Source organism: Equus przewalskii, chromosome 14, assembly GCF_037783145.1.
Source record: "Equus przewalskii isolate Varuska chromosome 14, EquPr2, whole genome shotgun sequence".
In the NCBI taxonomy this organism is placed as follows: domain Eukaryota; kingdom Metazoa; phylum Chordata; class Mammalia; order Perissodactyla; family Equidae; genus Equus; species Equus przewalskii.
The window spans coordinates 82401881-82422599 of record NC_091844.1 but is presented as its reverse complement, the minus strand read 5'-3'; the positions used below and the strand labels follow the sequence as shown (position 1 = coordinate 82422599).

Sequence of the window (20719 nt, the reverse complement as noted above, 5' to 3'; positions counted from 1 at the left end):
TATACAGTATCAAAATTAATGTAAAAATGAATTTTTAAAGTCTGGCTTGGGGCCGGCCCCGTGGCACAGTGGTTAAGTTTATATGCTCCACTTTAGTGGCCCAGGGTTTTGCCAGTTCAGATCCTGGGCAGACCTAGCACTACTCAAGCCATGATAAGGTGGCGTCCCACATAGCAGAACCAGAAGGACCTACAACTAGAATATACAGCTATGTACTGGGGGGCTTTGGGGAGAAGAAGAAGAAAAAAAAGATTGGCAACAAATGTTAGCTCAGGGCCAATCTTTAAAAAAAAATAAAAAATAAAGTCTGGTCTGACTGTGCATATCAAATTTCAAGTCCCCAGTAATCAAGAAGTTTCAGGAACCCCAACCTTTGGGCTGGAGGGGTCTACTCACCGCTCAACACATCTCAGGGCTGGTCTTAAAACAGCTCGGGAAAGAGTAGCCCACTTATTAAGCAGAACTTCTCTTACAGAGCATGTTTCCTGATATCTAGTGGAGACTGCTCTGCAAGGACTCTTTAAAAACTATTTTTTCGAGGAGACTACTTTAAAACATTCCCTTGGTAATCTCAAGAAAAGTAATTACCAAAAGAATGCTTCATTGGCGTGATAGTATTATAACACATTCAACATAGTTTTACATATTTCTATTAAATCAACCTCACGGGTCCCCTTGCAAATCCTAATCTCTTAACATAAAAATAATAAGTATCAAGAGACCTAAATTTCATCCAGATGGGATTGGTTTAATATAGTACATTAAAATAATAGAATCCTATCCATTGGTTTTAGAAAATTAGTTTAGCATTTTAAGTAATTTTAAGTACCAATGTATAAAGATACACATTATATACCACTGCTAAAAAAAAAAAGCAAATGGAAAACCATGGTATAATTTCATTTTTGCAAAAAACTTTGAAAAATATATTACTAACACACATGCATATCTGTATATACAAAAAAAAACCGAAACAAACCCTGAAAGGATAACACTGCAAACCATTCATTAAAGAGTTACCTCTAGGGCACAGGATTTGGTGACGGGAAGGCACAAGAAGACGCTTTTTAAATAAGGTTTCTGACATAACTGCTTTTTCTTTTTTTACTATGAATAATTTATCATTATTGTAACTAAAAATGTAAACTGAGAAAAATCCTTAACAAGTATGAAGGACACTGATTCAAAAGTATTATGATTTAAAAAGATAGTATTGTGTCTTTATTGAATGCTACTATCCAGGATGTACGAATCATGACCCTCCGTGCCTTTACAGTTTATAATGTTTTCATACGGGTTGTTTCATGGGATTCTCACCAGCACCTCTATCAAGCCAGCAAGGTAAGTATTACTATCTGCATTTCACCAATGAGGAACCTAAGCCCCAGGGAAAGCAATGTAGTCATGAAACGAGTAGGCAGCAGAGAGCTGGGACTCCAGGACAGACTGCCTCCTGTGAAGGGCAAGACTGGCTGTCGCACTGCTCCCCCGGAGCTGGCAGCCCAGTAGTCACTTCGCACCTAGCTCGAGATGACCCACGTCAATATAGCCAAATCAGATGAGTAACGAGGCACAGTCCGCACCAAGAGCACGGCTGTGTCCCTGTGTGGAAGTTACCAATGCTCCATACAAAAAGCAAACCAGTGGCTTGTCACTTCATTAGCACCCTGCTCTGAGCAACCTAACAACTCTATCTTTAAACAAAACCCCATTCATTATCAAATGTGAAACAAATATTTAAAAAGATAAAGTCCACGGATGCTTACCTCTACTGTTCCTGTGGCAAATAAGCCATGCACCAAATTTATGTCACAAACATTATTCTCCCTAAAACAGTAAAGCAATAAGGGAGAAAGTATTAGCATCTACTTTAGTGGGGAGGGATACTGAACAAACTTTCTAAGTAAACAGCCAATCTGATTCCACGGAGAAAGAAGACACGCAGATTCGCCCTCAGCCTCTGCACGTGAAAACACTGAGGCACGAAGGGTTAGGGCGTGGCACCCGGCCACCGGAGTCTCTGATGCCCAGGGTGACACTCTGTCTGCCAGGGGATGAGACAAGAAAGGACCTCCTTCTGAAATACTATTCTGCTGCCAGGAGAATAAAGGTTCTTTCCACTTCCTCAATGCATTTTCTCCCACAGCAGGAAGAACACGAGCTCTGACTCTGCTGATCCTGAGACCTGAGCAGGGCACACTATCTAAGCCTAGTTTTCTTTTCCTGTAAAATGAGCATTTCACCTACCTCAGTTGGCTGTTGTGAGGATTAAACTAAAAAACTACAGAATGTTCAGCACAATGTCCAGAGTTTACAAGATACTCAATAAACAGCAGCTGTTATTATAAACAGGAAATTACGCAGCTAAGTAGCAGGTAACTTTTTATTATTCAACAAGGCATCATGAAGTCACTATAAATTTTTTTAAAGAAAATAAGAGCATTTCAAGCCAAAGTGAAAAGAAAATACCAAGAGTTTACTTGCTTTTTATCACTATGAGTTCTTCTAACCTTTAAAAACCCTTTGAAAGCAATAAGGAAAATCCAACAAGTTCCTTATATACACAGAGAAGAAGAATCCTAGCTGTGTGACCTTGGACAAGCTAGCTACTCTCTCTGAGCCTCTCTGCCCTATCTGTAAAATGGAGATAACAATAGTACCTACCATAAAAATGTGTCACAAGTCTAAAGTGAGTTATTATATATACATTAAATACTAAATAGTGCCTAGCACGTAGTAAGCACTTTCACTATTATTTTTGTTATTGCTCAGTATTAATATTATTATGACAGATTCATTCCCAAAGGATTTCTTTAAATAAAACAAAAATGTAGACTATAATATTGGACAAAAGGAAAACTTGAAAAAAGCCTTAAATGTCTGCTAGAAAAAACACAAAAAATAAAATTTTCAAAATGGTACTCCAAGTTAATTCAAAACTTCTCCACAAGAGAAAATATCACAAAACAAAATCATGAATGAAAAATTTTAAAAACCACAAAAAACAATAAAAAAATTTTTTTAATTTTAAAGAAGACACCAGGTCTTTCGGTGAATTTTTTGTTTAAGAAGAAAACTTAACAGTACTCGTGCTGACTAAGTTGCCCAGAGCTCTGCTTAAATGCAACACAGGACATGTGGTGACTTCAGTATCTGGCTCCATCTCCTGGCCAAAATAAACATGGCAGTATTCTGACAAAATACTCACGCAGCATCAGTTTGTAGAGGATTCAGGTACCGTCCTTGTTCTAAGTTTAGCCTATAAACTTCAGAGCTGCAAAGTAACGAATAAAGTTAAAAATCTGGTAAACTAAAATGAACTTTTCTTCAAGTAAATGTAATTTTTAGAAATATATTTTATTGCTAAGGCATTCCCTTTGTAAAAACTGATAGAAAAATGTATTCTAAACCTAAAAATAACCACCTTATTTGTGAGTTTGTTTATACAGAAAAGTGATTCTAAACCACACATGTGCCATGAAAATATTATGAAGCCATTAAGTAGAATATTGCAATCATGTGCCATACAATGACATTTCCATCAAGAAAGAACTGCACACATGAGTGCAGACCCACAGATTAAGGCGGTTCCATAGGATCTGTGCCACACAGCCCAGGTGGGCAGGAGGCTGACCATCTAGGTTTGTGCAAGCACACTCAACAATGTTCGCACCACAACAGAATCACCTAACGACGCATTTCTCAGAACGTATCCCCGCTGTGAAGAAACACGACTGTATTTACAAATAACAGGAGGAACACAAGATCCAAAACGTATACACATGTGTATATAAGAAAAGACTAGAAGGAAACACAATAAAACACTAATAAGGGTTTCCTCTGGGTTGCATAATTATGGGTGATTTTTTTCTTTGTTATATATTTTTATATTTTCCCAATTTTCTAAAATGGATATTATATGTATAATCATAAAAGAAGGTAGCATTTAAGAATTCAGAGTCTTAAAATGCCGTGCAACGGGCCTAAGAAACTGCTTTCAGCACCAATTAGGTTACCCTCGTTTCTCTCTAGATTGAGAGCACCATGTTAATAAAAGTCAACGACGTCACTCGTAAGGGAGCCAGTCACTTTGGAACTACACCCTCTGAGCAACTGAAAGTCAGGGGTCACGCATTATTCTTCTTTTAACCCCGCTCCTCAGTTTTAAGAACAGAAGTTGTCTGAGAAGTCGGAAAGGAGAAAACAAAGAGTGATTAGACCCAATACCTTGCGCCAACAAAGTACAAGTCACAGGATGGATAATGGTAAGAGAAGTCTCTCCCGAACTTTGGTATTCTGGTTTTATAGTAAAAACCTGATTGTGAATGAAATTCAATGTATCTATCATTATGTAAGAAGACAATCTGAAAATGAAACAAAAAAATTAGTTTGCCTAGGTTTCTAGGTAAAGGGTTTATTTTATCATCATTATCAAAACTGGCAAAGCAAGGACAGCCCTGACCTCTCTCACCCTCCTCTCTCTGTAAACACTTGTGTACACACACAACTCTCCATCATGATGAAAGACTGTGATTAAGAACCAAACCTCTCCATTGGCTTCTCGATGCCTTCCTGCACCCTAAATAGTTTTTCTGCAAACCTCACATTCGAACTGAACAACTTAAGACAAATGTCCTTCACTTATCTGGTACCTGCACCTTCTAATAGAGAGCACCGCTCAGTAAGCTCAATGAATGGTTTCTTACTTTACTTAAGAACACATTTTAATAATCTCACAATCATCACACACGATTTGATAACACCTTGTATAAATTTAACTCTAATGTATTATGAAGATATCTTAAAAATCTGCAGAGTATTTAAAAGCAAATTTATCAATATCTAGAGAAAATACATTACAAAATTATATGTCCCAAATCACATGTTAAATGGCTGCCATAGGCAAAAGGATAAAACCATAGTCCACAGTTCCCAGAACTGAAGACAATGTATAAAGCCGTATCAGCTCAGAAAACTCAGTTTTCCTTCAAGATGACATCTGACATCACTAAAAATGTTTCACTTTAAATTGAATAAGGCACTTTACTGACAATCTTCTGTTGAAAATGACAAGAACTGAAAGACGGACTAATGGCACCAAAAAAAGAAAGAAAATATATACACACTTAGTTGTGTTTTGTATTTCAGAATATGCCACAACCATTTATTTGCAGGGTTAAGAAAATCAATGTACACTACTCTTTCACCTTTCACATGTGAACAAGAAAATGAAAGCAATCCAGCAAATAACACTAATTTAAATGCAAGGATGAAAATCACACATTTAGAATATAAAGTGGTCCAAAAATGATGACTGCTACCAATCCTTACAAACATAAATAAAGTTTCATCTGTGATACGCAAAGCTTATTTTGGTCTTAGACTTGCCAAAGGTATCTCTATCACTGTTGTTTTAAAAGATACTATGGATCATACATGTGACAAACCATAAAAATGTATTAACCAAAAATGATAGGTTTTATTTTAACAATGGGAACATCGTAAAAATACTTATCATAAAAACAAATTCCACTCATTCATTTCTCAAGTATAGTCAATACAAACCAACGCTCTCAAGCATACCTTTGAATAGTCATCAGACAAAGTTTCAAAGGTGACAACTGGAAAACAAGAAATAGTAAGAAAAAATAAAATTATCATCTGCTTTTTAATAAAAATCCAAAGATGCAAAGATTCTAATTCAACACAAAAATTATATACAAATGCTGGCTTTTGTTTTCCTTGTTTGCCCCTACATAAATCAAGAACAAAGTTGCCATTTTAAATTGCCCCAAAAACACCAAACGGAAAATCAAAAGCCTTATAATTTCTCAATACAGATCAACTAGATTTTCTGCTGAACTGGATCAAATTAAAAATAGGTAAATTAGGGGCCGGCCCCATGGCCGAGCAGTTAAGTTTGCGAGCTCCACTTTGGAGGCCCAGGGTTTCACCAGTTCTGATCCTGGGTGCAGACATGGCACCGCTCATCAGACCACGCTGAGGCGGAATCCCAAATGCCACAACTAGAAGGACCCACAACTAAAAATACACAACTATGTATTGGGGGGCTTTGAGAGAAAAAGGAAAAATAAAATCTTTAATAAAAAAAAATAAGTAAATTCATCAAACATAATGACTTCTAAATTTTGCCACGGTTTTTCTGAGATGTTCAAAATAAAATAATAGACACTGAAAAACACTAAAAAATTGTTGCTTTAAAAAAAGATAACATGGGGCTGGCCCTATGGTGTAGTGGTTGAGTTCTGTGTGCTGTGCTTCAGCAGCCCGGGGTCTGTAGGTTCAGATCCCAGGTGCAGACCTACACCACTCATCAGCCATGCTGTGGCAGTGACCCACACACAAAATAGAGGAAGGCTGGCAGGGATGTTAGCTCTGTGCGAATCTTCCTCAACAAAAAAAAGAAAAAAAAAGATAACAGTAACTTTTTACTCACTCGTAGTATACCTGCTAAACAAAAGTAAAGAGTGAAAACAGTTTTCATTAGCAGCACATGGAATTTGCATTGTTTTTAAAAACAAAAGTGTGAAACAGGTTAAAACTTCTTTTCCCTCAATCTCAAACACGAGTCCACCAGATAAAAATACCTGAACTCTCCTGTTTCAACCTGCCCTCTGTGCTAGGCAGAATTCTAAGGACACCACCGACCTGCCCCCTTGTATAGGTCCCTCTTCTGGAGAATGTGGGTGGAATCTGTGGATGTGATGACATCACTCCCATGATTACGTCACATTATATGGCAAAGGGGAGATTTATAATCACGTGAGCCCTTCAAAGGCAGAGTTTTCTCCAGCTGGTGGCAGAAGGGGAAGTCAGAGAGATTCGAAGCACAAGAAGGATTCAGTAGGCTGTTGCTGGTTTGAAGGTAGAGGGGACAAGGTGATGACAAGGAACGCAAGAAGCCTCCAGAAGCTAAGAGTAGCCCCAGGCTGACAGTCAGCAGGAAACAGGAACTGCAGGACTACAACCACAACAAACCATTCTGCCAAACACCTGAAAGTTTAAAAACGAAGCTTGCCCAGAGCCTCTGAATAAGAGTCCCACGTGGCTGAGGCCTTGAGTCCAGCCCTGAGCACAGCCCACAGCAGGGCCTGGATGGACTTCTACAGAGCTGTGAGCCAACAAATGGATGGGTTAAGTGGCCACGTTTATGATAATTTGTTACCCAGCAAAGAAAACTAATACACAACCCGTTCCCATTTTAATGAGCAGAAAAGCAGCCAAACATAAGCATACCTCGTTTTATTGCACTCTGTTTTATTGCGCTTCGCAGATACTATTTTTACAAATTGAAGGTTTGTGGCAACTTTGGGTCAAACAAGTCTATTGGTGCCATTTTTCCAACAGCATTTGCTCACTTCATATCTGTGTCACGTTTTGGTAATTCTTGCAATATTTCACACCTCCTCATTATTATTACATACGTTATGGCGATCTGTGATCAGTTATCTTTGACGTTGCTATTGTAATTGTTTTGGGGTGCCACAAACCACCTACATAAGATGGTGAACTCAACCAATAAATGTTGTGTGTTCTGACTGCTCCCACTGGCCACTCCCCTGTCTCTCTCCCTCTCCTCAGGCCTCCCTAGTCCCTGAAACACAATATTGAACGTAGGCCATTAGTAACCTTACAAGGGCTTCTAACCGTTCAAGTGAAAGGAAGAGTCGCACATCTCTCACTTTAAAGCAAGGAAGCCATGTCGAAAGCTAAGACAGGCTGAGGTCTTCCTGTGCCAAACAGCTAACCAAGTTGTAAATACAAAGGAAAAGTTCTTGAAGGAAATTAAAAGTGCTACTCCAGTGAGCACGTGAATGACAAGAAAGCAAAACAGCCTTATTGCTGATATGGAGAAAGTTCTAGTGGTCTGGATAGAAGAGCAAACCAGCCACAACGTTCCCTCAAGCCAAAGCCTGACCCACAGCCAGGCCCTAACTGTCTTAAATTCTGTGAACGCTGAGAGGGGAGGAAGCCACATAAGAAAAGTTTGAAGCTAGCCGTGGTTGGTTCAGGAGGTTTAGAGAAAGAAGCCATCTCCATGACATAAAAGCGCAAGGGGAAGCGGCTAGTGCTGATGCAGAAGCCACAGCAAGTCATCCCGAAGATCCAGCACAGATCATTAATCATGGCGGCTACACTCAACAAGAGACTGTCAATGGAGATCAAACAGCCTTCTGGTGGAGAAGTTGCCGTCTAGGACTTTCATAGCTAGAGAGGAGAAGTCAGTGCCTGGCTTCAAAGTTTCAAAGGACAGGCTGACTCTCTTGTTAGGGGCTCACGGAGCTGGTGACTTTCAGTTGAAGCCAATGCTCATTTACCACTCTGAAAATCCCAGAGTCCTTAAGAATTATGCTAAATCTACTCTGCCTGTGCTCTATGAATGGAACAACAAAGCCCAGATGACAGCACATCTGTTTACAATAAGGTTTATTGAATATTTTATGTTAAGACCTATTGCTCAGAAAAAAAAGATTCCTTTCAAAATATTACTTCTCACTGACAATACACCTGGGTCACCCAAGAGCTCCGATGGAGATATACGGTGAAATTAATGTTGTTTTCATGCCTGCTGACACAACAGCCACTGTGCAACCCAAGGTGCAAGGAGTAATTTCAATTTTCAAGTCTTATTATTTAAGAAAATACATTTGGTAAGGCCATAGCTGCCACAGATAGAGATTCCTCTGGATGTCTCTGAGCAAAGTAAACTGAAAACCTTCTGGAAAGAATTCACCATTCTAGATGCCATTAAGAACATTCAGGATTATGGGAAGAGATCAAAATATCAACGTTAACAGGAGTTTGGAAGAAGTTGTTCCAGCCTCATGGATGACGCTGAGGGGTTCAAGACTTCAGTGGAGGAAGGAACTGCAAATGCGAGAGCAAGAGAACTGGAACTAGAAGTGAAACCTAAAGAAGTGACTGAATTGCTCCAATCTCGTGATAAAACTTTAACGGGTGAGGAGTTGCTTCTTACGGATGAGCAAAGAAAGCGGTGTCTTAAGATGGAATCTAATCCTGGTGAAGATGCTGTGCAGACTATTGAAATGACAAGAAAGGATTTACATAAACAGTGGATAAAGCAGCGGCAAGGTTTGGGAGGACTGACTCCAACTTTGAGAGAAGTTCTACTGTGTGTAAAATGCTATCAAACAGCATCACGTACTACAGAGAAACCATGAAAGGAAGAGTCAATCGAAGCAGCAAACTTCATTGTTGTCCTGTTTTAAGAAACTGCCACAGCCACCCAAGCCCTCAGCGAGCACCATCCTGGTCAGTCAGCAGCCATCAACACCGAGGCAAGACTCTCCACCAACAAAAAGATTTGGACTTGCTGAAGGCTCAGATAATGGTTATAATTTTTTAGCAATAAAGGTTTTTTTAATTAAGGTATGTACATTGTCTTTTTAGACATAATGCTATTGCACAATTAACAGAGTACAGTATAGTGTAAACATAACTCTTACATGCACTGGGAAACCAAAAAATTTATGTGACTTTCTTTATTGTGATATTCAGTTTATTGTGGTGGTTGGGAACTGAACCCACAATATCTCCAAGGCATGTTGTATAAAAAGTTATTTTCATGAATTCAAATTTAACCTCTTACCTTCTGAATCTAAACATCTTTCAAACTTCAGGGACAATTGGTAGGTGTCATAACATCGAACCCGAGGTTTATACGTTCCTGTAAAAAAAATTAAGATGATGTAAAACCTAAGGACATACTTTTCATTATCAGTATCTCATTGATATGTTGAGTACACTTTCTGTTCAGAGGTAAGCCGGATTCATGATAACCATATCAAAGGAAAAGAACTTAAAAGCAGCCCTCCCAACATCACAAGGGGAAAGGCACAAAGGATATAAACAAAGAAGTCATAGAAAATGAAATACAAATCACTAATAAACTTCACAAATTATCTAACAAAGAAGATTAAAACAATGAAATAGTTTTTGTCCATCAGAATGGCAAAGATGAAAAGATGGTTAATATCTGTGTTAGTGACGATGTTAAAAAAAAGTACACTCATACTTTGGGGATTAGCACAAATTGTCACAACTTCTACAATCTGGCAATACCTGTAAAATACATGTTTTGTTTATACACCTTGAACCTGTATTTCAACTTATACAAATTTATTCTACAGAAACACACCCACAAGTGTACCAAAGACATGAGAGATGTTCGTTGCAGCACTGTTTACAAATGGTCAAAAACTGAAAGCAAATACAATGTCCACTGGTAGGGAAATGGTTAAATAAATGACAGTAAATCATTACATAGCTCATAAAGAGGATGACGCAGGCCTGTAATTACTGACATGGAAAGCTGCCAAACCACAGTGCAAAGTGAGAGAGTGAGTACGAAGAGCCGGGGGAGCACCACAGTACGACCCCACCTTTGTAAAACTCAACAGGGATAATGTAGTAATTTGTACAGAAAAAAGGTGGAGGAATAGCAGAGTGATTGCCTCTCTCTGCAAAGTGCAATTTTAGGGCCTTTTACATTTTATCTTATGTATTTCTATAATATTTCCATTTTTTATAAGTTTATCATGTTTGCAATCAGGAAAAGAAAAAGGTTGATTTTTAAAACTAATAAAGATATTTTTAAAAGAAAGGAATGAGGGAGTCCTGTGTTTACCAGCATGGATCAAAGCCCAAGATCTCATTTAAAAATAGTATATAGTATAGTGTATATATACACACACACACTATATATAATATACAGTATATATTACATAATAGGTAATTGTTTACATGTGTGAAACTATACACATACATATTCTGAACATAAAACTGGAGGCTTGAAATGTGGACAGTGTTAGTCAACTGAGACAACCATCAACACAGAACAAAAGACACTGGCATGCAGATGTATAAACGTTCTGTCAAATAAGAAAATGGTTGCAAGAGGGATATAGATGGGTAATGTTAAAGCAGATAAAAAAACGTTATGTGGACAATACACAGGATATATGTACCAAAATCACAACTAAAACAGGTTGGGTAATGCTGTTCTAAACGATAACACATTACAAGTTCCCTATATTTCATGGCTTTTTGATACTGATGAATACCTTAGTGACATAAAAAATATTAGTACGTGATACAGAAAATCATTATGTTAAAAGTGATCTTGGGCTGGCCCGGTGGTGCAGCAGTTAAGTTCGCACGTTCCACTTGGCGGCCCGGGGTTCACCAGTTTGGATCCCGGGTGCAGACATGGCACTGCTTGGCAAGCCATGCTGTGGTAGGTGTCCCACATATAAAGCAGAGGAAGATGAGCATGGATGTTAGCTCAGGGCCAGTCTTCCTCAGCAAAAAGAGAAGGATTGGCGGCAGATGTTAGCTCAGGGCTAATCTTCCTCAAAAAAAAAAAAGAAAAAAGTGATCTTTCCTGGAACTCTCATTCATTGTTTGTGGGAGTGTAAAACGATCTGATCACTTTGGAAAAAACCCTGGCAGTTTTTTATCAAACTAAGCATACACCTACCCTACAGCCCAGCAATGTCCTCATAACAGACTTGTATAAGACTGTTCATAGTGCTTTATAAACAATGGCCAAAAAATGAAAATAGCCCAGGTGTCCATCAAATGGAAAATGCATAAATAAACTGTGATATATTCCGATAAGAAAATACTATCTGGTAATAAAAAACAAAGAACAAACTACTGACACATATAAAAAACAGGCATGAATCTCAAATATAAAGTCCTACGTGAAATAAATCTTAGACAAAAAGAATACATAAAGCATATGACTGCATTTATATAGAGTTCTAAGACAGGGTTTGGTGAAAAAATCAGTCACGGCAGTGGATGCCTATGCATGGGTGGGAGCAGGGACTGACCATGAGGGGAACGAAGGAAATTTCTGGACGAAAGGAAATTTCTATATCTTGATAGGGGTCTGGGCTACACAAGTGTATGCATTCGTCAACTTATCAAACGGTATACTTAAGATTTGTGCATTTCACTCTACGTAAATTTACCTTAAAAAAAACCTATAAGCAAATAGTGAACTCTAGTTAATGATATATATGCTGAGGTATTTAGGGGTGAAGTATACTGATATCTGCAACTTGCTTGGAAATGCATCAAAAACGAGGATGGACTGATGGTTGGACAGAAAGATGGGTAGGATAAATATGTAAAAAAGCAAATAGAGCAAACTAATGCAGCATCTAGGTGGTGGGTAAATGGATGTTCATTGTAAATTTTTTTTAATAACTTTGTATGTTCGAAATTTTTCATAATAAAATGTTACGGTAATAAAAAAAAAGTGACTTTTCTCACCATGGCATTTCCTGCTATGAAATGTATGTAAATCATAACCAAAAAGATGCTTACCCGTTGCTAAAATATACTGTCCATCTTTTGACACCTTAATAGTGGTACAAACAGTAGGCATTTCAAAATCTTGAATAAGTTCAATTCTTCTACGGACATCTACAAAGAGAGAAAATAAATTAACTGGTTTAACTACCATGTGTTTACTCTCTATCACAGGAAGAAAAAGCATTCAGAGCAGTCACTGCAAACAGGTCCATCAGGCCCAGTGCACCCCAGCCTTGGGAGCACACCAGGACGGCCTCACCCACTACACAGCAAGAGTTCTTCTTAGGTCATACACTATGTTTCTAAGCTAAGTTTTTTATTTTCTATTTTGACTTTTTAAACAGGAAAGAGTATCATCATTAATTGAAAAAGGAAACGTCCATAATAGTGCATCACACTTCCAGTCTTAAGATGCGAATAAATGGGGAACAGAATAAACATTAAGCCACTATTGTTACTCAATCATGGCTATGACAAAAATCTTATCATTTTTCCCTCCTAAATAATAACAAGTTTAAACTATTAAAATGTTAAGTTTATATAACAAACTGCTACCAAGCTGACTTTTGCCTCTGTGGGCACCACTGACGTGCAGCCGAGAGGATCCCGGCTACAGGGAGACTCAGAGAAGTCCCTCTGGATCAAAACGCTAACAGGGACTCTCCCGAAAACTGCTTCCCTCCTGCAAGAAAGTGTGGGTCCTTGCTGGCCGCTATCATAACCATGTGCCCACTGCAAGGACAGTTTACGACTCTATGCATATTACTGCCTTCTTTACTAAACTCAAATACCAGCTTCAAACCAACTGAGTAGGAGTGGCCTACTCAATCTGGAAGACACATGATAGTTTTGAGATGGGTTGGCAGAAAGAGTCAATGAACAATTTTTTCCTTAACCTGAATCCGTTTTCTTACACACTAGAACATTGCAGTGGAATGAGTCAAAAGAAATCAGAATCAGCAGCAATTTTCATTTTCCTTTGGTTTAAGGTTTTAATTTTCTAACTTTAGTACCAAATAAAGCCTACTTTTCCAAAATGCTTCCTTAGGGTACTTATCTCACATCCAGAAACCCTTCAATATCTTGGGTCTTTGAGTTTTAGATAATTTAAAATATATGGGAAGATAAATCACTTTTCATATATGACAAGTTGTAATGGAGAAAATTTAATGAAAATTTGTCCAAAATGATTTCAGTTAAAAACTAATCTTACATGTCTATCTTCTCTGCTGCCATAATCTAAAGAATCAAAATCTTCTGCAATGATCTTTTATTATCGAGTTCTTATGTCCTGTATATAAAATTACTTTGTTCAGAAAGAAAACGTTCATTGTCTCTATATCTCAAAAACTGACAAATGGAAAAAGATTCTGATACACTGGAAAACAAAGCAATTATGGAACCATTAGGAAAGACAGTCCTTCTTGGGCCTCTTACATTCCTGCACATCTTGCTGGGTATGGCAAGACTGCAAGGCCCTGGCCACTCCTTAATCTGAGCCATTTCTCAGGGTTATTTACGCAGCTGGGAACCTTGACAGGTGAGGTAACATGTCTCCTCCACACAAAGACAGGCTTGCTTACTGATTGCTATAAAAGCAGTGTACTTCCCAAGTTCAGTGTTCCTCAGCTGCAACACAAACCCACTGCATGCAGAGCATCCCTCTGGGCCGTGCTGAGTGCCCCGTGGGACTTAAGGGCAAGGGGAGCTGACAGACACATGCTGATGCTCATGCCATCTGCTGTGCTGCATGAGGTTCTCTGACCCAGGAGCCTACGTCTTCTGCTATTATCCAAGAAACAGTAATAGGCCAACTTATTAGCACGTAGCTAAAATTGAACCCCACACCCACCAGGAATGTATCAACCACAAGAAAAGGTTTCTTAAGAAGGAAAAGGGCAAAAAGTTTATTTGCCACTGCAATTTTGTAAACCTACACTTAAATATGGTAATAAATGAGTGAAAGCATTAGAAAACGGATCATGAATGTAGCTAAAGTGGGAAAAAATAAAACTCACCAACATTCTTCTTCTGTAGTGCTCTCTTCTTCCTGTCAGAAAGCCACTTAAACAAAAGGAAGAGACTTGACTTTAAAATGTATTTACTTGAATTGTTTTTCTGCTTACAAAAATAATACATGCTCATATTAAAAAACTGAAACCTCAAAGGAAAATATAACAGTGAAAATATTGTGTAATTCTAATCCTACTGTTAACATATCCTCTGGATTTTTTTCTTGTATATATTTACATAAAATACAACAAATTTTTAGAACTACTACTCTTATTTTACACAAAAGAAAACTAATTCATCTAATTAATCTAAGGGAAAGCAGTAAGCCTCAAATATTATGGGTTATAACTAATATATGGGACAACTTAAGTGAAATTTTAAAAAGCAAAACATTAAAAAGAAAGTTTCTTAAAGAAACATATTTTTACAAAGATAAAACTAGATAAATAACTGAGCAAACAGCTGACACTTGGTAATATAGAAATGATACTTTTTAAAAATCACATTCACTGATACCAGATTTTGTTTTGTAATTAACGTACCTCAATTTTGCAAAGAGTATAATTTCACTACATGAATAGGTGCCAACAACGAAGCACTAACCAATTATGATTGCCCTAAAGCAGTGGTTCTCAACCGGGGCAGACTGGCCCGGCCACTCTCCCCTCTCCGCGCTCCCCCACACCTCACCAAAGGGCTTTTGGCAATTCCTAAAGACATATTTGGTTGTCATAACTGAGGGGTGTGCTCCTGGCATCTAGGGGGCAGAGGTCAGGGATGCTAACAAACATCCTACAATGCGCCGGACAGCCCATACAACAAAGAATTGTCCAGCCCAAAATGTCAATAATGATGAGGTTAAGAAACCCTACCTTCAAGAAACGAAAGAAAAGCAAGAGAAAAATTAACAGACGTCATCTCCAAAAGCACGAACCCAATGTACAGCCTGCGTTAGACACACATTAGATTCTTTAGGATTCTCTGGTCACGCAGCCCATCACTCGAGACTCTAAGTATGATGCCTGAGGCAGTGTCTACATTTGAAGAGGTGTCATTCTTTGAAGGGCTCGAGTCTGAGCAAGAGCTTTCCTCCTGCGTTTGAGTTCAGTGCGTTGATTTATTGGTTTACGCTAGTCTTTGTGATTAAATTGCTCTGATTTTATTTTAGGTGCTAATGTTTCAATCAAAGGTGATGTTAAAATACACTTCTGGGCACTCAAGATATTCTTTTACATCTACCTATCACAAGCAGAATCAGGACACATTACCAGGGCTTCTCCTTTAAGAGGGGATCCAATTTTCTCTTCTCAGAAAGTTACGCTCAAGAAAGGGGCACTTCATTCAATAACTAGTCTCACACATCATGAGCAAAAGAGCTTGGGGCCAAGGGAAGGGGACCGAGATTTCCTTCTAAATGGGAGCCTGGGACCATAAAGGGCCAGAAATTCTGTAACACAGTGATGATGGGAAGGATGGAAAGTTCATTCAGGACTTCCTGTACAAACTGACAGCTCCACAGGAGAGCACACAAGACAGAGAGTCAGCATGGGGCCGGAACAAATGCATCTAGGGCCAAAAAAAGTTCACCAAAGAACTGAAAGTTGTTATTAATTTGTCATCTTCTCTGTATTCTATAAATTCTGTATAGCTAATAAAGAATGACACTTTACCAGTGCCAAATAATTTAATCAGAAACTTAGAAAAAGAGTTCTGGACATGGCAATGACCTAATTCTCTCACTGGACAGGTGCCTCACTGTTGTTGAAAAGAAAGAGACCCTACTTGATCTTACTAGAAGCAGGTAAAGCAAATTAGGCAACTGTTGATAAGTTAGAATTACTTTAAAAGAAGATTCAGAGAGATGACTATACTACTACACACACAACTGCCTGCTCAACATTTCCACTTGATGTTTATTAGAACTCCAAACCTTAAGCACCAAAAATAAAACCTTTGATCCTTTTAGCTCACTACCCTCTTCCTCTCCACCCACAATGTGCTCAATTCTTCTCCATTTCAGTTATCAGCAACAACATGTACCTGGCTGTTCAGATCCAAAACCTAAGAGTTCTCTCTTGATTCCTTCCTTTCCTTCACCTCAACTTCTCCCCAGCCCTATCTGATCCATTTGCAAATCCCATTAGCCTTCCTCCAAAATACCTCCCGAATCCCACTGTGTCCTAGCATTTCCTTTGCTACCATCCTAGCCCAAGCCACCAAAGTCTCTCAGTTGGACTACCTAACTCATCTCCACTGATTCTCTCCCCAGCTATAGTCATTTGCCACTCAGCAGCCTAGTTTAAAACCCATCAATGGCTTCCAACAGCACTAAGAATAAAACCCCAACTTCCTACCTTAGCCTGCAAGGCCCACCTCTCCAGCCACATCTTCCCCCACTCTCTCCCATCACTCAGCATACCAAAGCCACAGCTGTGCCACTTCTCCATCACGCCAAGTGCATTCCCATTGTGGAACCTTCACACTTGCTGTTCTCTCAGCACTGAAAACTCTTCCTTCCCCCAGATCTTCACATGACTGGCCCCTTTTCATCATCCAAGTTTCTCCACAAATGTCACCTCTTGTAGAGAGGGCTTCCCTGAAAGATTTAGTCAAAACATTTTTTCTGAACACTTCATCTACAACAGCTCTCTTCTAGTCACTCATCACTCTAAGCACTTACCAGTATCTGAAGTTGTCTTCTTTACTTAATTATTATCCTTTTCCCTAACAGGGAACCTTATCTGACACGTTCACCACATATCCCAACACTCAGAACAGGGCTGCCTGCACGTAGTCACTTCTCAACTGGAGCTGAGGAGTTATTTAACCTGAATTCTGAGAAGAATGGAAGAATCTAATCACTCGCTCCAAATCTTTCAGGAGTGAACACATGGAAGAGCTATATTTATTCTGATTTCCAAGGGCAGGACTCAGACCAACAGCAGCATGCTATAAAGTGGCATGTTTTAAAACCCCTAGCTAACAAGTAGTCTCAATATGGAAATAAACGTCTGCAAAAAGTTTCCTCTGGCTGGAAGTGTTGGGACAGAGGCTTGACCATCACTTATAAGAAATAAAATCCAAGCTCCAGAGCCTAGGAGTGTGACCCTGAATAAGTCACCCTTCCCCTCGCTGGATCTGTTGCATATTTTAAACATGAGAAGACTGGAAGAGAATCACTGATTTTCCAAGCCCCTTACAACTTTGATGTCCTAAGACTCAACGAAATCAAGTTAAGTCCAACAGGGTTCAATAACACTGCCCTCTACACAATAAATTCTGCAGACGCAAAGTCTGCATTTCTCTTGCTCACTGTTGTATTTCTAAAACTTGGTATACACAGGAACTCAACAAACAGCTAATCAACACGTATTAAAATGGGGGAGAAATGTCTGTCAACTAATCTGTCCCCGTTTTCCTCCTCGATGTGGCAGCGGCTGTGAACATCCACAGAAGCCCAAAGGGACGCGGCCTCTGTTCTAGGGAACTTTACAAAAGTTCAAGCAAAGCTCATGAACCCTGATCACCCTCGGCCCCGCTCTGGCGCGGTGACAGCAGTGTCCTCGTCTCCCGGTGCCGACCAGCTCCCCCGCGCCGTCACTCGCCTCTGGGCCTCCCGGAGTCGGCGTCCGGCCAGGGCCCTCCCTGCTAAAACAGCGGCCAGGGCCGGGGAGAGGGGGCAGGTGCCCCGCGCTGAGGAGGCCCCCGAAGTGACTCACCTCGGGAAGGGACTTGCCGCAGCTGAGACTGTAAATCTTCACTTCGTTGAGGCTGGAGACCTGCATGGCTGCGCCGAGAAGCGGCTGCCCCTGCTCCTGGCTGGACCCCTCTCCGGGGAGTGCACGCGAGCATCCAAACCCGAGGACCTCCGCGCCGCGCCTCTGCGGCGTGCTGCGCTGCGCCGGCTGATGACGCACTTCCGGGCGCCGGAAACGCGCCAGTTCCCGGAAGAGGAAGAGTTGCGGCGTTAGGGAAGGGAAGGGAAGCGGCCGGGAGGGGAAGGGTTGAGTCTGTAGCGAGGTGGCGGGGGCACGCGGCGACCCGGATACGGAGATGGCCGGGGACCGCTGTCCGTCTTGTGAACTTGTCGAGTGGCAGGAAGCCCTTCGGGTCGCTGCCTAGGCCGCAGGGTCGCTGTCCCGGGTGAGGCGGGCGGTGCTGGCTGGGCTGGCTGGACGGAGCCTTGAGGGCTGGGCCGAGGGAACCCAGCGAGAGAAGGCGGCCAGTGAGAGAATTCAGAGTGGAAGTCTATTCTTTTCTCCCCTCTGGTGTTTCTGCAACATTACAGAAATAAATGCTCTTTTAAATTGGTGTATTAAAATGTTACCTTTGTCTGAATTTGTTTGACATTCACCCACTAAGGAGGGAAATAAAAAGGATACTGAGACAGGAAACAGTAAAAGAAGGAGTGGCGGTCGGGAAAGAAGTGGATTTGAACCTGATGTCTTTCGAGACGGTTGTGTGACAGTAACGACAGACACAACCCTTCGTGTACACGGCGTTTTCAGAAAGTTCACAAAGTTTCTCTTGATCGTCCAATTACATAGAGAACCGCCTTCACTGTTGCCTGGATCTGAGGACTTGAGAATTCTTGGTTTAGATGAAAACTTAAGGGGAAGGTGTAGATTAACTGCAATCAGACGGGTCCTTTTGACATTGGATCATAGTATTAACTTGCCTTTCATGTAACTGAGGTGGTCCTTTTGAGCAACAGGCTTGTGGTGGGGGTAGAGACTTCTGGGCTTAGCAATTTTATTTCTATAATAATGGTCCTTAAAGTCCCAGTCCAGATTCTACTTTCTGCCTGAGACTTTCTTTGAGGAAATATCCAGGACTGCCATCCTCCTTGGGGAGGTAGTGTGCCATGGTAGAAAGATCATGGGCTTCATAGTGGTTAAAAACAAGCCTTTTAAGCAAGTCGTAAAAATAGAAAATGCTTATTTTCCAAAATATGCAGGATGATTTTCAAGAAATCTTAAATAATTTTACAGACCCCCAAAATATTACTTTTATTATTTTCAAGAATGTGCTGTAAAAGCCATTGACTGCAAAACACTGGCACCTGTGACTTCTTAAATGCTATGTAAGTGTTAGAGATAAGATATATACATATATCCTACACCTAAGTGATATTAAGGGCCCTAGACCATTTCACTTTATTCAATCCTATTTCTCACTGCCTCCTAAATTTGCCTTCTGTTTCATTAGCATCGGTTTCACTATTCCAGTGTTGAATCTTTGCCTATGGTAATCCAGCCTCTGGGATGCCCTCCCCTTCTTATGTCCAGATCCCAGCAGCATCTCAAAACGCAACTTTTGAATATTTTGCTCCTTCTCCTGTGCTTTCACAATGCTGTGTAAATAGCTTTACGGCAGTTATATATTTTTTGGTAGATTTTTATTATCAAAATACACAGTAATTTAACACATCCTACAAGCACAATAATAATAAACTTGGATACAATGCTACACTAGATGCCTATGCTTGGAACTTTCCTTTCAGGCCCTTTGGTTTCCTTAGGTAACCACAGCCTCTCAAGTCTAATTAAAATGTCGTTTTTAAAGAGCCCATAAAGTTCTTCGTTATTAAACTTGGAATGGGCTCCTTTTGGACATGTTCACTCTGTTTTCTTTCTTCCTCATTTTTATTGCTATGGGATTTTTTTTTTTTTTTGCAGGGAAAGATTTGCCATAGGCTAACATCTGTTGCCAATCTTCCTCCTTTTTTTTTTTCCTCCCCAAAGCCCCAGTACACGGTTCTGTATCCTAGTTGTAAGTCATTCTAGTTCTTCTATGTGGGCTGCCACCCCAACAGGGCAACTGACAGATGGGTGGTGTGGTTCCACACCCAGGAAGCAAACCCGAGCCACCGAAGTGGAGTGCGCCAGACTTTAGCCACTAGGCCATCAGGGCTGGCTCAGGAAACTTTAACATATTTAAAGTATAATAGTGTATTGAACTCGTGTATGCATCACCTGGCTTCACCAGTTCACACAAAACCCGTCACATTTCAGCTATACCCTCACCACCCCCTCATCCCTGGATTATTTTGAATGATTTTGAAGTAAATGTATGGCAGTTATCTTTGTGCGTGTGATATTCTTGTCTGACCACCCCCTCCTTCTGGACTTGATGACAGGACTGAGTTTCCCTGGGCCTGACCCAGTGCCTGGTATATAGCACACTCTCCATAAATATTTCTTGATAAAAATGAATCAGTTAATTGATCACTCCTCATCCTGACCCAAAGTCCTAATTCTTTGTTCTGCACATTTTGACCTTTGGTAATATTGAAAACAGCACAGCTCTGTGCCAGATGATTAATGTTTCAAATATATCC

The 20719-nt window shown here is 40.1% G+C and overlaps 1 protein-coding gene across 1 annotated transcript in view; it reads right to left on the bottom strand.

Annotated features, from left to right (window-relative positions):
- NOL10 (nucleolar protein 10) overlaps positions 1-18653 on the bottom strand; it is a 108705-nt gene extending 90052 nt beyond the window's left edge. The window contains exons 1-8 of the mRNA XM_008517561.2: positions 18099-18653; positions 14385-14430; positions 12379-12477; positions 9632-9709; positions 5584-5621; positions 4228-4364; positions 3209-3274; positions 1767-1827 (exon numbers count right to left, since the gene is read on the bottom strand). Of these exons, the coding sequence (XP_008515783.1) occupies positions 1767-1827; positions 3209-3274; positions 4228-4364; positions 5584-5621; positions 9632-9709; positions 12379-12477; positions 14385-14430; positions 18099-18164 (591 nt within the window). The 5' untranslated portion in view covers positions 18165-18653. The remainder of the gene's footprint in view (positions 1-1766; positions 1828-3208; positions 3275-4227; positions 4365-5583; positions 5622-9631; positions 9710-12378; positions 12478-14384; positions 14431-18098) is intronic.
- Positions 18654-20719: the final 2066 nt, after the last annotated feature.